This window comes from Charadrius vociferus, unplaced genomic scaffold (assembly GCF_000708025.1).
Source record: "Charadrius vociferus isolate BGI_N301 unplaced genomic scaffold, ASM70802v2 scaffold273, whole genome shotgun sequence".
NCBI lineage: Eukaryota > Metazoa > Chordata > Aves > Charadriiformes > Charadriidae > Charadrius > Charadrius vociferus.
The window spans coordinates 599,858-614,374 of NW_009647750.1; the positions used below are offsets into that span (position 1 = coordinate 599,858).

Genomic DNA, 14,517 nt, shown 5'->3' on the forward strand with positions numbered 1-14,517 from the left:
TCAGATTTGAGCATCATGACTAAGCTCCCATATGGTTTCCTAGGTATCTAATACGGATTTAACCCATGAGAGAGAGTCTTTGCTTCACAAGGAGGAGAACAATGTAGATTTTTCTTCTCCATCCAACTGCTTATTTTCACAGAACTCCTACAAATTTAGCAGTTTTAAGACAATTTCTCCCATAATTACTTCAATTCATGTGAACCCACATTATCAGCTTTAGGTAAGTTGGATAAAATGGATCATTTGAAACGGGGACTAAACAATTATTTGACAAAAAACTAAGATATCAAGTAACATACCATGACCAAGCCTGCCATAATTTCCTCGTCCCCATGTATACAGCTCTCCTTCAGCAGTAATGGCTGCACTGTAGGTGCTTCCACATGCAATATGAATAACATGTTTCCCAGCTTGCTTTCCAGATAAAGCAGATATCATCTTCGGTTCCTCCAGAGGGCTATTTAAAGAGAAGGTGACATATTTTACAAAAGGTGATCTGATGAGTAGACAATAAAAGGTGTGACATACTTGTTAGAAAACAATTGCTGCAATTCTGCCTGCAACCTTTATCATTAGTCTGAAGTATCAAGATATAAATAGAGCTATGAGCCAAAAATTAAGTCCAGATTGTTCAACAAAATACAAACCACTGAAAGAATGTCTTTGATTTCTATTTCCAGTTAAATTAATGCAGTGTTTTTAAAAATATTTTATGACTATAAAATATTATCTTTAATTGCTATATCTAAACAATTAATTTCATGAAACTGCTAACCCTTGTGTAGTAATTGACTTGCTTTATAGGGAGCTCAGCACTGGGGGAAGACACTTAAAATCTCTACAATATATTGATGTACACCCTCTACAGAATACCCCTGTAGAAGACTGCTCCTACACAAAAGCAGGACGCTAATGTTATTGTTTAACACAGGGGAAAAAGGAATGATATATGCAACATGACTGCACAGGAAATGATGACCCCCACTCTTGACATCTGAGTCAATGCACCTAGAGAAAACATGTTGTAGATTCATAAAACCATGAATAAAAAGCCTAACAACAGTGCAACCACTACTACACCCTCTGCCTACAATTATTTCAGAAAGCAACATTAAGACAGAACTGGGAATATTACAGGTAGAGAAAACATGCACAGAGAATGCAATTTCTGTTCGATAACAGAGACGAACGTCAAATGCCGAATGTGGTTGTATATACAACTAGTTTTTACTACAAATTCAGAACACCGGCAAATAAACATTATGATTACTTTTATTACATACACTGTATCCCCATGGCCTAGTCTTCCACCATCTCCACAACCCCAAGAGAAAACTTCACCATTTGCTGACAAAGCAAGATAGTGATGCCCATCTGAATGTGCTGCTATCTTCACAATATTTCTGGAAGCTAGACTCTGCACCAGCTGTGGTCCCTGTGAACCAAACAAAAGCAATACACTTACAAAAACTGCTTACATTTTCCATCACTTGCCTATATACAGAATAACTAAGTACAGTTTTCCTAGCACTTTATTAAAACTGTGAACTCAAATTACTGAAGTGAAGGTATAAAGAAAAAAGGTCAAATCTCCTATTTGAGTCTGACAAGAACTACGCTCTTAAGTTATTTTGTTTTGATCCTTATCAGGTCTTTAGTATACATGAAAACAGTGCTAATCTTACAGGCAGTGGTAGTGACAAATGCTTCTGGTACAGTACAGTTTTGTTTGAGAAACTGCATAGTTTGAACACACTGTTACATCACTTAAGTAAAAATCCGTTTTGTATCTGTCAATTTCTACAGTTTTCACTAAGGCCAGCATACTAATAGAAGCAATTATCGTTGCATTCATAACCTCTCGCCTGATAGAAATTACAGAAACCAGACGCATTTCATCAAATCAATACAAGATATAAAACGCACTATTTCTGAAAGTTCAAAAACAACAGCACAGAAGCTCACAACATTCAGCATGTCTCCATCTACTCTTCCAAGGTACTGTAAACAATTAAAGGAGCGGACTTATGCTATGAAATAATACAGAAGACGACATTTTTAAAAGCATGTAAACAAACTCTCACCAGAGTATCGCTGTTGTACGCTTGTGTATAAACTCGCCCATTCCTAGATAATATCAGAAAACGTTTCTCTGCACAGGCAACCTGCACAACGCCAAGATTGGCAAGTCCTTCACATTGAATTGGACCACTCACGTTAGCATAGTATTTCCAACCTATTAAACCCCAAGCAATGACCTCTTGCAGAGATCCCTAGAAAATAAGAAATTCTGTAAGTACTAATTTTGAAATATGCAACTTCATAAAATGCATAGAGCAGATTATTTTTTAAACCTTTATATGCCAAATACACTCAGATCTGTGACAGTCATTACTGCCAGTAGTCAGTAAAGCTTAACTATTAGAAGATATCAAAAAATAAAGACTTACATGCATCATATTCAGTTTAGTCTGCTATTGAATAGGCTATAAATATCTAGAGTAAGCGTTCAGAGATGTTTTAAGCTGGGACGTTGAACTTTTTTTACATTTTTTTTTTTAAATACATCAGACACCCAATATGCATAAAGTCTGGTCTTGAGCATTTACTCTGACAAACACAAGGAATAGTTCAAAATATGGCAGAATTAGCCATAGTGTTGTGATAAGAAAGAATGGTTCACAAACCATAGAATTCTACTCCAAGGCTGATGGAAAGAGCGCTGATGTAATAAAAGATACCAAAGTAAGACAAATTTAGGCAACTCAAGGTTACCTTGTGAAAATCAGAAAGAAATTTGAAGAATCTTAGGAGCTGTTTTCCTTCCAAACTGAAAATGAGTTACACTTTTAGGAAAAACACCTTAACTTAATTCAGCATTGCAAACAGTTACCTTATGAGATGTAGGAGAGCTGCACTGTGGAGGCATACATGGGGTGGCTAGACGATCTAAATGGGCCATGATCACTACAGCTGTTTGTCTCAGATCGATCGCTAGCTCATTGTCCTGTGGCAAAGTCAGATACCTTAGAAAACTTTCATTTGGACTCAGAGGGTAAGTCAGGAGCTAGAAAAGAAAAAAGCGCAGTCAGAAGAATATTCAAGCACTACACGTGCCACTACACGTACAGAATCACAATACATCCTAGACATGCTGAGTACCTGCACAAGTTTAAGAGAAACAAAATTAACTCTGCACATCTTTTTTCTTACAGTAGAGGAAAATTCCAAAAACACATGTTGAGAAAATATAATAGAAAGTTACAAGCATAATAAAACTGATTTACTATGTTTTATCAACCTCAATAATATTCACTAAGAGTCATAGTTCAATTAACTTCAAACACAACTAAATAAAAACAATCTAAATGTGCAGAAAACCTAACTGGCCACATATCTAAACTAATTGTCACAAAAGCATTAACTCTGGAACACAATGCTTACCTCTAACCATACTATGACATTCCTCCTCCTACCTCAAGAAACTCAAACGTACGTGTGAAAACCAAGTAACAGTGTGTGTACATCTTACAATGGAAAACACTACTGCCGAAGTAAATCTAAATTTTGTTTGGATAATTTTATAATTTTAGCCAGCCAAATGAAATTTGATACCAACATAATGCCCCTTTCAAATAATCCAAGGGTAAGTACCTGAATCTCTTCCTCAGTATTGGGCACATCTTTATTACATATTATACTCTGAAATCTTTGTAGCAAAGGTAGAAGGGGTGCACTTGTTCCCTGTGCAGATCGCTCATTATCTGTTTCTCTCGTTCCATTATCCCAAAGCTGAAGCAACAACATAACTGCAGACAACATTTGGCTAAAAGAGGAAGTTTACATAATTAAGAAGCATTCCTAAAAACATTATTTTAGGTTATTCATACAATTCACTTTCTACATTTTGAAGTTTAGCAATATCGGATGTCATGGCTTTCCATTTTAAACAGATTATCCAAATATCAAATGGATTTTGCAATCTAGTTAACATAAGAGCTTGATCGCCACTGCATCACAGAAAAGTTTCACATGCTTTGAACCACAATTATTACATTAAACCCAAACCCATGACAACTGAAGACAGGCAACAGTCAGGCCATTCCAACACACATTGACGGTTAAAAACCAGAGCGCTCGTGCTTCTCACCTTAGTGTACCTCTCTGCACTGCCAGTTCTAGCAATATGGCAAGTGCCAAGTGCTGGTCTTGTAATGGAATGTTTCCTGGCCCTTTGGTGCTGGGAGCTCCATGCACATCTCTATTTGAAAGTCAAACAATATACATTAACTAACAAATAACTGAAAACAATATATATTTGCTTACCAAAAGCATCTACAACACACCAAGAACCACTAAACTTACAGAAAAATATAAAATTGGTGATGAAAGCAACAGAGAAGGAAAGCTGACACATTCCACACAAGAGTGGCAGCTAGGCTTTAAAATTGCCCCAAGCTTCGCTGTCTATGCTATAACTCTATTAAATATGCTAAGAACATGAAACACATTTTTCACAGGTGAAATTCAAATATTCTTTATAATATTCATCATAAGGGTCCAGTTCCAGTACTCAAAAGACAATTAATTTCTAGTAACTATTGTAAAAGGTAACTTTAAGCCTCCTTAAATAACAGGGAAAAGCAGGGGAGTGCTCTAAGTTCATATGAGTGTATTTTCCCTCATAATGCAGAGAATTCTACATTAGTGTAGTGTACCAGAAAGGTACAATTAAGTGTACACATATGTTGTACTACCAAAGCACTCTTCATGCTTGGGGAAATCACACTTGACCAATCTGATAGCCTTCTATGATGGCATGACTGGCTGGGGGGGAGAAGGGAGGACACTGGACATCATCTACCTTGACTTCAGCAAGGCTTTTGACACTGTCTCCCATAACATCCTCATAGGTAACCTTAGGAAGTGTGGGTTAGAGGAGTGGACAGTGAGGTGGATTGAGAACTGGCTGAATGGCAGAGCTCAGAGGGTTGTGATCAGTGGGGCAGAGTCCAGTTGGAGGCCTGTAACTCGCAGTGTCCCCTAGAGGTCAGTACCAGGTCCAGTCTTGTTCAATATATTCATCAACTACCTGGATGAGGGGACAGAGTGTACCCTCAGCAAGTTTGCTGATGACACAAAACTGGAAGGGGGGGCTGACACACCAGAACGCTGTGCTACCATACAGCAAGACCTGGACAGGCTAGTGAGTGTTGGGCGGAGAGGACCCTAATGAAATTCAATAAGGGCAAATGTAGGGTCCTGCACCTGGGGAGGAATAACCCCATGCTCCGGTACAGGTTAGGGGTTGACCTGCTGGAAAGCAGCTCTGCAGAGAGGGACCTGGGAGTCCTGGTGGACAACAAGTTGCCCATGAGCCAGCGATGTGCCCCTGTGACCAAGAAGGCCAGTGGTCTCCTGGGGTGCATTAAAAAGAGCGTGGCCAGCAGGTCAAGGGAGGTCATCCTTCCCCTCTACTCTGCCCTGGTGATGCCACATCTGGAGTACTGTGTCCAGTTCAGGAGGGCTATAAAGATGATCAAGGGAGTGGAGCACCTCTCTTATGAGGAAAGGCTGAGGGACCTGGGTCTGTTTAGCCTGGAGTGGAGACTGAGAGTCTCAGCAGTGCTTATAGACATCTAAATGGCAGGTGTCCAGAGGATGGGGCCAGACTCTTCAGTGGTGCCCAGCGACAGGGCAATGGGCACAAACTGGAACACAGGAAATTCCATCTCAACATGAGGAAAAACTTCTTTACTTTGAGGGTGTCAGCGCACTGGAACAGGCTGCCCATAGAGCCTGTGGAGTCTCCTTCTCTAGAGATACTCAAAACCTGCCTGGATGCATTGTTGTCCTACCTGCTGCAGGTGAACCTGCTTTGGCAGTGGGGTTGGACTAGACAGTCTTCGAAGGTCCCTTCCAACCCCTACCATTCTGCGATTCACGTGGATACAGTTTACATTAGTGAAATACTATTTTTCAGATACGTCTACATGCAGTGATTCACAATACTCAAATTCAGATTTTTTCTTAAACAGTTAAAGGAATTAGATCATATTTAGAGAGTATCATTTAAACAGTTCATATATCTTTTGCTCACTTGTATAACAAAATTAGAAAAGGAAAGCAATCATTTTCATTTTCCCATAAACTATTCTGTTTATCAGCTGCTAAGAGATGCAAGTTTGCCATTTAACACCTACTTCAGTGATGCTCAAAAAAAGAAACTTACCCAGTCACAACAGACCTTAGGAATTTAGTAGCTCTTTCCACCACTTCCAGCCATACAGAAGATACAGTCCCTTCATCAAAAAGGGATGCCTCTGGTAGAGCTCGTAGCGCATCAAGTGATTCCTGTAACAATTCACTGCACAGGTCTGCATCTTCACCTAAGGAACACAGTAATACTAGTTACACTCCCATCTTTACAAAATTTATACAAATTTTTGTATACAATGTTTTGTGGATTTTTTTTTTTTTTAACCTCAAGCTTACAAGTTACTTAATAATATGGACAAAGTTCTCAATGTTCACATGAACATTTTGACTGCAAGACTTCTGAAGAGCTATCTGCTTCAGAAAATATACATTCAGAAAGGTGGCAATTCCTAATCCAGCTCATCCCACTGTGCATTTGCTGAGGGAACCAAAAGAACTACTAGGGCTGGCTGGACAAAGAGTGAACCAAACAGCTCCCATCTGAACAAACAGTGCAGACCAAGACAAACTGGTAGGTTAAGGTGACACAGATGACAATTCTGCCAACCTCTACAATTTGACAGTAAGTACACAAACTAAACACAAGTTTCACACTACTGCTCCAAACTCCTTTTCTAAGCTGCTACTACCATGTAATAATATAATGGATCGACCCTGTCTAAGGAATAAATCTAACTTTTCTGAAACCTGGCATTAAAAATATGTTCTCTTCACAAAATCCCAATTTGCTTTCCTAAGCATTAAAGTATCCCAGCACAACATAGAATTGGTAGTGGCTTGGATGGTTTCAATCAACAACAGTATTGTTGGGCATAATACCACATAAACATAAAACACAATTGTGCAAATCTAACATTTAGAAGTGTATAGTTCTATGCAAATATTTAATACACACACACTTTAATGAATCATCTGTCTTCTAATGAAAAATATATGCAATACACTACAGAACAGACCTACCTGACCTCCAGGCTCTACGAAGGAACGCAAATGCAAATGAAAGTGCTGCTCGGGATCCAACTCGTGCAAGTCCTTCTACACCTTTGCCTACAGGTCTTGGGCTAAATAAAATTACATATATATATTGTCTCAGTACAATTTACATAACAATAATATATATTTATATTACTATTTGTATGACTTGAATATTCGACAATTTTATAATTTAGCTATATGCATGCATCTATAATTAAAAAATTTTTATTTGTAAAGAACTGTAATTGCCTCTTGAGAACGAAGGTGATCAACAACAAAATGTCAACAACCAAAATTCAACTTCAGGTGCTTCAAAGAACAACCAACTCAACCTCCAACATCAAAAAGCTTCACAGAGAAAAAATAAACTAGGCCGGCATAACTGACTGCCATAAGAAAATCACCCAGAGTGAAATTATGATGTTGTATTCAAAACACACAGATGTAAGCTACTACATGTACCCATTATTTACTAGGATATTTATACTTCTAGTTAATTTGGACTGCATAAAGTATGCTTACAGGCTATTTTTTTAACAAATCTTCAATTACTGATAATTATTTCCGTTAATTTTGTCATTTCTTATCTTTCCATTCAAGTGTCAATGTTACGAATTTCCCTTTACAGCTTCTGTATTGGTGTGCATAAGGAAGAGAGACAGCTTGAACTCTTATTAATCTCCACTGCCCTCACATACACTTGTGTTAACTTTTCTTTTTATACAAACAGTTACATTAAGGCTGTGCCGCCTTACAGCATGACCTGGACAGGCTGGAGACTTGGGCAGAGAGAAACCTTATGAAGTTCAACAAGGGCAAGTGTAGGGTACTGCATCAGGGGAGGAATAACCCCATGCATCAGTACAGATTGGGGGCTGACCTGCTGGAGAGCAGCTCTGTGGAAAGGGACCTGGCAGTCCTGCTGGACAACAGGATGACCATGAGTCAGCAATGTGCCCTGGTGGCCAAGAAGGCCAACAGCATCCTGGGGTGCATCAAGAAGAGTGTGGCCAGCAGGTCGAGGGAGGTCATCCTTCCCCTCTACTCTGCTCTGGTGGGGCCACATCTGGAGTACTGTGTCCAGTTCTGGGCTCCCCAGTTCAAGAAGGACAGGGAACTGCTGGAGAGGGTCCAGCAAAGGGCTACAAAGATTGGAGGGGATTGGAGCATCTCTCATATGAGGAAAGGCTGAGGGACTTGGGTCTCTCTAGTCTACAGAAAAGAAGACTGAGGGGGGATCTTATTAATACTTACAAGTACTCAAAGGGAGGATGCCAGGGGGATGGGAGCAGTCTTTTTTCAGTGGTGCACAGTGATAGGACGAGGGGTAACAGACACAAGCTTGAACATAGGAAGTTCCATCTTAACATGAGAAGGAACTTCTTTACTCTGAGGGTAGTGGAGCACTGGAACAGGCTGCCCAGAGAGGTTGTGGAGTCTCCCACTCTGGAGACATTCAAAACCCGCCTGGATGCCATCCTGTGCAACCTGCTGTAGGTGACCCTGCTCTGGCAGGGGGGTTGGACTAGATGATCTCCAGAGGTCCCTTCCAACCCTGACCATTCTGTGATTCTGTAATTTAAGTAAGCTTTCCTTTGTACTTAATGACAGGGGATTCCCTACTGCTTTCTCTCAGAAAGACACCAGCAATTCTGTTCTCTTTTTAATCTTACATCAAAAGAAAAAGAACTGCTTACAACTTTTTCAAAAGAGAAAAGACTTAAACTGGCATTTTTAGCAACCTGATAACTTAAATATATCAGTGTTCTTTTTAATCAGAACTGAAAAAAAAAAAAATAAAATCAGAGAACAGACTATTCATAGAAAGATATCATTGTCAGAACTCCAATCCCACAATAACTAGTCATGATATCTACTTACTGTCTCATTTCATTTTTGAAGCTAGAGACAATCTAACATAAAAATTTCCCTGGCTGAATTGCTTGTTCTGTCAGACAGCAACCTTGTTCAGCTACTGAATAGCTTCTTTAATGCCTCATCTGATAGCTTATTGACCTAAAAATAGAAAAATCTATCTAGACATGGAAAGTAATCAGACAATTTCTTACTCAGTTAGTTCTCTGGAAACAGTTTCATAAAAAAAATGTACCATTACAGCATTTCTCATCCAACGAAGGAAAACTGTTCAACTTTTACGTATTTGTTTTTTTAAAAATTTGTTATGTGCCTTAACTGAGCAAATATTGACAAAAAAAATATACTAATGTTATTAGAACTATGTAACCTCCATCAGCATCATTTCTGAAATAGGCTTCCCCATACTTTCTAGCTGAGTAGAACAACAGGAATATCTCAATAAAAATATACTCATAGCTCAAAGAATATCTGCAGCAATGTGTCACAATAAAAACCCACCAGTGTGAACAGAGACACTGTAAGCAAGCATCAGCCAAGGAGGAAAACTGCATGGCAGGTAACACCACATAAAACCATCTTAAGAAACAAAAAGAGTTTCTTTACTGCTGATGTTTCACAGGAAGGAAGAAATCACATTAAGCTCTCACACACATGTTGATAACTTTTCTATGACTTTCCTAATGCATTAACTTGTTCATGCATGTGTCATTACCTTTTCTTATCCACAGTCGGCAGAGGAATACTACTGCTTTTCCACTTAACTTTGACATTCTCCTGAAGAACTGTTCTGTTCAATGCAATGAAATATCGTTCCAGGATAACTAGCCTCTGCTTTAGCCTCATAGCTGAAAGAGCTGTTGTAGCAGTTTGTGTGGCCAGAGTTTGCTGTTCCTTCACTAGTACTTGAAGGCACTCCTTCAATTCATTTACGTCTGAGAATCAGAGAAAAGTATCATTTTATGGGTGTTCCTTTGTTATATACAGTAACAAGAAAAATCAAGACAGATTGAAAACTGTGGATTGACCAGAAGTCTGAACCTCAAAACCCAGTGAAACTCTCTGCTTCCATATTCAATGTGCATATTTCTAATCCACGATATTACATAATCATTATCATACTTCACAGGTGTTTAGACAAAGGTTATCATCAAAACTGGTCTTCTGTGAACACATCTGAACTTTCATATTTCATGTCTGAAACTAAACTGTCATAGAAAATATTTACGCTTTTCAAAAAAATAAGTTAGAAAGCAAATTCTTATCATCATCAGACTTCAGACATCTATTAAGTGCAGGCAACAACCTTGCAAGTCCCCACAAGGATATGCTTTTATTTTGCACCGAGACACATTATCTTAAGTTTCTCAGAAGTTATAAAACTACTCTCAGAAGCTCCAGCATCACTGTCAAGAGCTGCTAAGCTTCTGAAACAAATAACGTCAGAAATTTAAGATGCTTGCAAATACTATTAGCAAATAAAAGATCTGACTTATGTACCAACAATAGAGAATTAATTATTCACTAACCAGAAAAGGCAGTCAACAGCCCAAAGTTCTAGTAATCTAACAACAGATGGTAACAAGTACAGCATCAGCAACAAAAAAAAAAAAAAATTGGAAATTGTGTATTTTGACATTCTCTTGTCACTCCTAGAAACAACATCAACGAAGTGCATTCTCAGAAGGGTTCTTTTCTGTCCCTTTATTAACAGTCTGATCACTGAGCCAGCCCACTCTGTGCTGCACCGAATTACTGTGCTCGTCCTTAAGCCAACCACATTTGTTGCCTGACTGCGACACAAAAGTACCTTTTTTTTAACTGACGCCTGACTAAGGGGTATGAAAAAAAAAACCACATATGTCTGCATATATGTAACAGTCTTCACAAGAAGATGGACACAACCTTAAAAAAAAAAAAGCACAAACACAAAATCAACACTTTTTTTTGAATAGCTGCCTCCAAGCTATAGATATTTAGACATACTTATGGTAGTCTTTAGAGCTGAAAATTGTATCTAATGAGGCATCATTTTTTTTGCAACTGTATAAAGTACTTCAAAGTTTTGCCCCCACACTGCAACGCACCTTTGCATACCCAGCAGAGAATTCAAGTGGCCTTCTCTGCCACCGGATCACATTGCACAGTCACTCATGGTTTGTTGTCAGCCATCATCCCAGCCTGTTTTCAACACTGCTACTCACATTTCACCATTTCACATGTTAGATTCCTTTCTCTGAGGCAATTTACGTCTTTCAACCTGACTGCGAGGAACTACTGATTTTTTCAACAAGTAATAGATTAAAAAGTGTTCCTTGCAGTCTAGACCTTAAAAAAATAGACTAAAAGCAATAGCAGCTATTATACACATTCATACCTTGACTCAAACAAGAAATAAGACAAAACCAACAAGTATGACAAAACCACCACACTGCCCTTAATCTTAGCCCTACAAAATTCCCCAAAGAACTCTATATCACAGTGGAGTGCCATCAAGTAACATACAAACAGCTACTTGAGATTACAATGTAAAGTAACACGTAAGTAAAACAGATGCCTGTCAAAGGAATGTTTGATTTGTTTGGTTTGGTTTTGTAATGTCCCTTAACACTATGGCTATATAGAAGTTTACTCAGAAGGTTTAATATAAAGTAAAAACATATCTGACTGTAGTTATCAGTTAACAAGTAACCTGCACCAAAGTAAGATCTACAAAATATAAACTACATGTTCTGAAACTGCTGCTGTTATTGTAGATGTGCCTTAACCTTTATTTTGTAAGCAAAAATACAAACAAACATTTTGCAGCACATGGCTTCTGCACTTCAGAGTATCTTAACAGCGCATGGTCAATACTGACATGCCAGTTTCATGATTCCTCTAAACAAACCATCAGAAGAGATAAAAATCAGGGTTGTTTTTTTTTTTCTTCCCTTCCTGAACACTAAAGCCCTATCAACCTGTAAATACCACCAGGATACAACAATGAAGTAAGAAATGACCATGCTCTCCACTTCATAAAGAGGCTTTTCTTAACATTGTTCTTTTTGGCAACTGATTTCATTCTGCAGATTTATTCCCCACATTATGGTCTCATGTATCTATAGGAAAAGTAAAGAAATAGTCAATGAAAAAAAAAACCAAGGCACTTTAATTAGCAATTATTTTGGGGGAAGAGAGAGCGTGTTCGGTGCTACAGAAATCAAGCACTAGGTGCCAGACTCAGCAGTCTATAAAGTAATACCGAGCTATGGCATTCATCATTCCTTCCTGGCTGGCAAGTTATCTAAATGTGGACACACTCTAAAATTATTTCTGAGAGCTGAAGAATTAGATGAAAAAACCCTTCATTTCAAAATAGCATGCATCTTAAACGTATATCATGGGCAATACTGGAAAGAAACCGGACAGGCAGAGACCACCTCCAGCAATTATTTTACGAGGAAGTTTCCCTAAAAGTCTACAACTGCATAATTTTCAAACCCCTTTCCATCAACCATAGCACTGCTGTTATCAGCATACCAGCCGTTCTGACACAATAGGTGACACACACTAATGTATGAACTCGAAATGCATAGAAAACTGAATCCTACGGAAGCACATGCAATGTATGCACATCAAGACATACCCGTTTTAAAGCTGGCCTTTATTATACACACACGATATTGTGTCTGTGCAGAAAAAAAGAAGCAGTTTCATATCAGCCCCTACGAAATTAATTCCTAATGGTTCAGCGATACATACATAGAGTAGCCTGTAAGATACTCAACATTCTACTCAATGATCTGATAGGACAACTGGCTTGTTTGACAAAAAAAAAAAAAAACAAAAAAAAAAAACAAAACAACCCCACATTACTGTACGTTTTTAAATACGTCAAAGGTTCCAAACTGTTTTAATACAAAAACAGTCCATAGTTCCATGGACTATGCAATGTTTCACAAAAGAAAACCTCACAATAGCACTTTCTATAGTAAGGGATTTTAAAAACAAGTTATTTTGCTTTCCTATCAATGAAGTCCACAAATAAAACAAAGTTAAATTAAGACAATACAAAAGCTAGAAAAGGAATCAACTAGAATTCTGTCTTCACTTTTTATGAAGAAAAATGGCTGGAAAGAATTCAATTTTCAAGTGATTAGCGCTAAAAATCATGAAGTCTTTATTTTCAGAAACTAGTAATATGAAGAAACGTTCAGTTACAATATACTATTTTCAAATACTTAAACATTGCATGCAAAAATAGTTTTTTCTAATGGAAAATATGATTTAGCCTCACCAAGATTCAAACCACAGAAAAATAACCTACATGAAGCATAAAGTTAAGTTCATTGAATTTAGTCATAATAAAATTATTTTCTTTCCCCCTTCTTACCTTGCCTTCACAATCTAGAATGGCTACGATTTTAGCAAGGCTTTCTACCAAAATTAAATAATTCCACTCTTAAATATTTTATTTTATACATACTTCTTTAGTATTTCAAGAATGCAAAATAAAGTTCATATGCAAAGTGTAGTATAGGCTGGAACAGGTTATAGTAGTCGTGTAACTCAGACATCTCAATATTGAACCAAGGACTGTCATTTTATTAAAAGTAACACTGTTTTTAAGTGAGATACATCTATACGCTTCCTCACTTTAAATCTTCTCTTATTCCATAAGTAAATTTAACTTTACAAAAATTTAGTTCACCTTTAGAAAGTTCTAAATGTATCTGGGAATCAACCCAGTGAAATTGATTTCAATAAACTCTCAAGTCCGAACAACACCGATGAACTAAATAGACTAATGAGAGAATAGCTTATTAATAGTAACGATTCAGATTTCATTTGAGAAGGTTACAGGGATCTCTTTAAACAAAACTGTTCATATGCCACTACGCGAGCCCTTGATGCTAACCATCCCTTGCAATACTTTTCTTTGTCAGTTATTTCATGAAGGGTGGAGAGACATTATTTACATAATCCGTACCAACAACATAAGACTTAAAGCCATGCCATACAAGTTTAAATTCTTAAGCTACCACTAGCAGAATACTTGTTAACTGACACTACAATCAGACATGTTTCTGGCTGCAGTGTAGATCAGTTTTTCTGTTAAAATTTATCACATCACTCCCTCCCTTCAGCAACTATCATAACTACGTCTTCACTTCTTAATTCCTCCTGCCAGAACTTCTCTGCATGAGAACAGAAAATACCGGTAGTGTCTAACCCGGATCATTTGACAGAACAGAGTTAAGAAGTGACACATTATTTAGGTACGCCAGCAAAACTAGGGGGGCAAAACAAGGAGCGGAAGACAGTAACATCTTCAACCATCTTCGCCACAGCCAAGACACTAACCTGACATGAGTCTAAGACAGCTGGCCTGTCCAAAGGCATGTTTAATCCTGTTTTAGCACCTCAAAAAAAAAAAAAAAACAACATACTGAATGGTTTCTT

At 37.9% G+C, this 14,517-nt stretch overlaps 1 protein-coding gene across 1 annotated transcript in view; it reads right to left on the reverse strand.

Moving 5' to 3' along the window:
• LOC104283870 (E3 ubiquitin-protein ligase HERC2) overlaps positions 1–14,517 on the reverse strand; it is a 119,347-nt gene that overhangs the window by 79,722 nt on the left and 25,108 nt on the right. The window contains exons 4-12 of the mRNA XM_009882101.1: positions 9,788–10,007; positions 7,183–7,283; positions 6,236–6,392; positions 4,154–4,264; positions 3,658–3,829; positions 2,897–3,070; positions 2,088–2,276; positions 1,287–1,438; positions 303–460 (exon numbers count right to left, since the gene is read on the reverse strand). Coding sequence (XP_009880403.1) covers positions 303–460; positions 1,287–1,438; positions 2,088–2,276; positions 2,897–3,070; positions 3,658–3,829; positions 4,154–4,264; positions 6,236–6,392; positions 7,183–7,283; positions 9,788–10,007 — 1,434 coding nt within the window. The remainder of the gene's footprint in view (positions 1–302; positions 461–1,286; positions 1,439–2,087; positions 2,277–2,896; positions 3,071–3,657; positions 3,830–4,153; positions 4,265–6,235; positions 6,393–7,182; positions 7,284–9,787; positions 10,008–14,517) is intronic.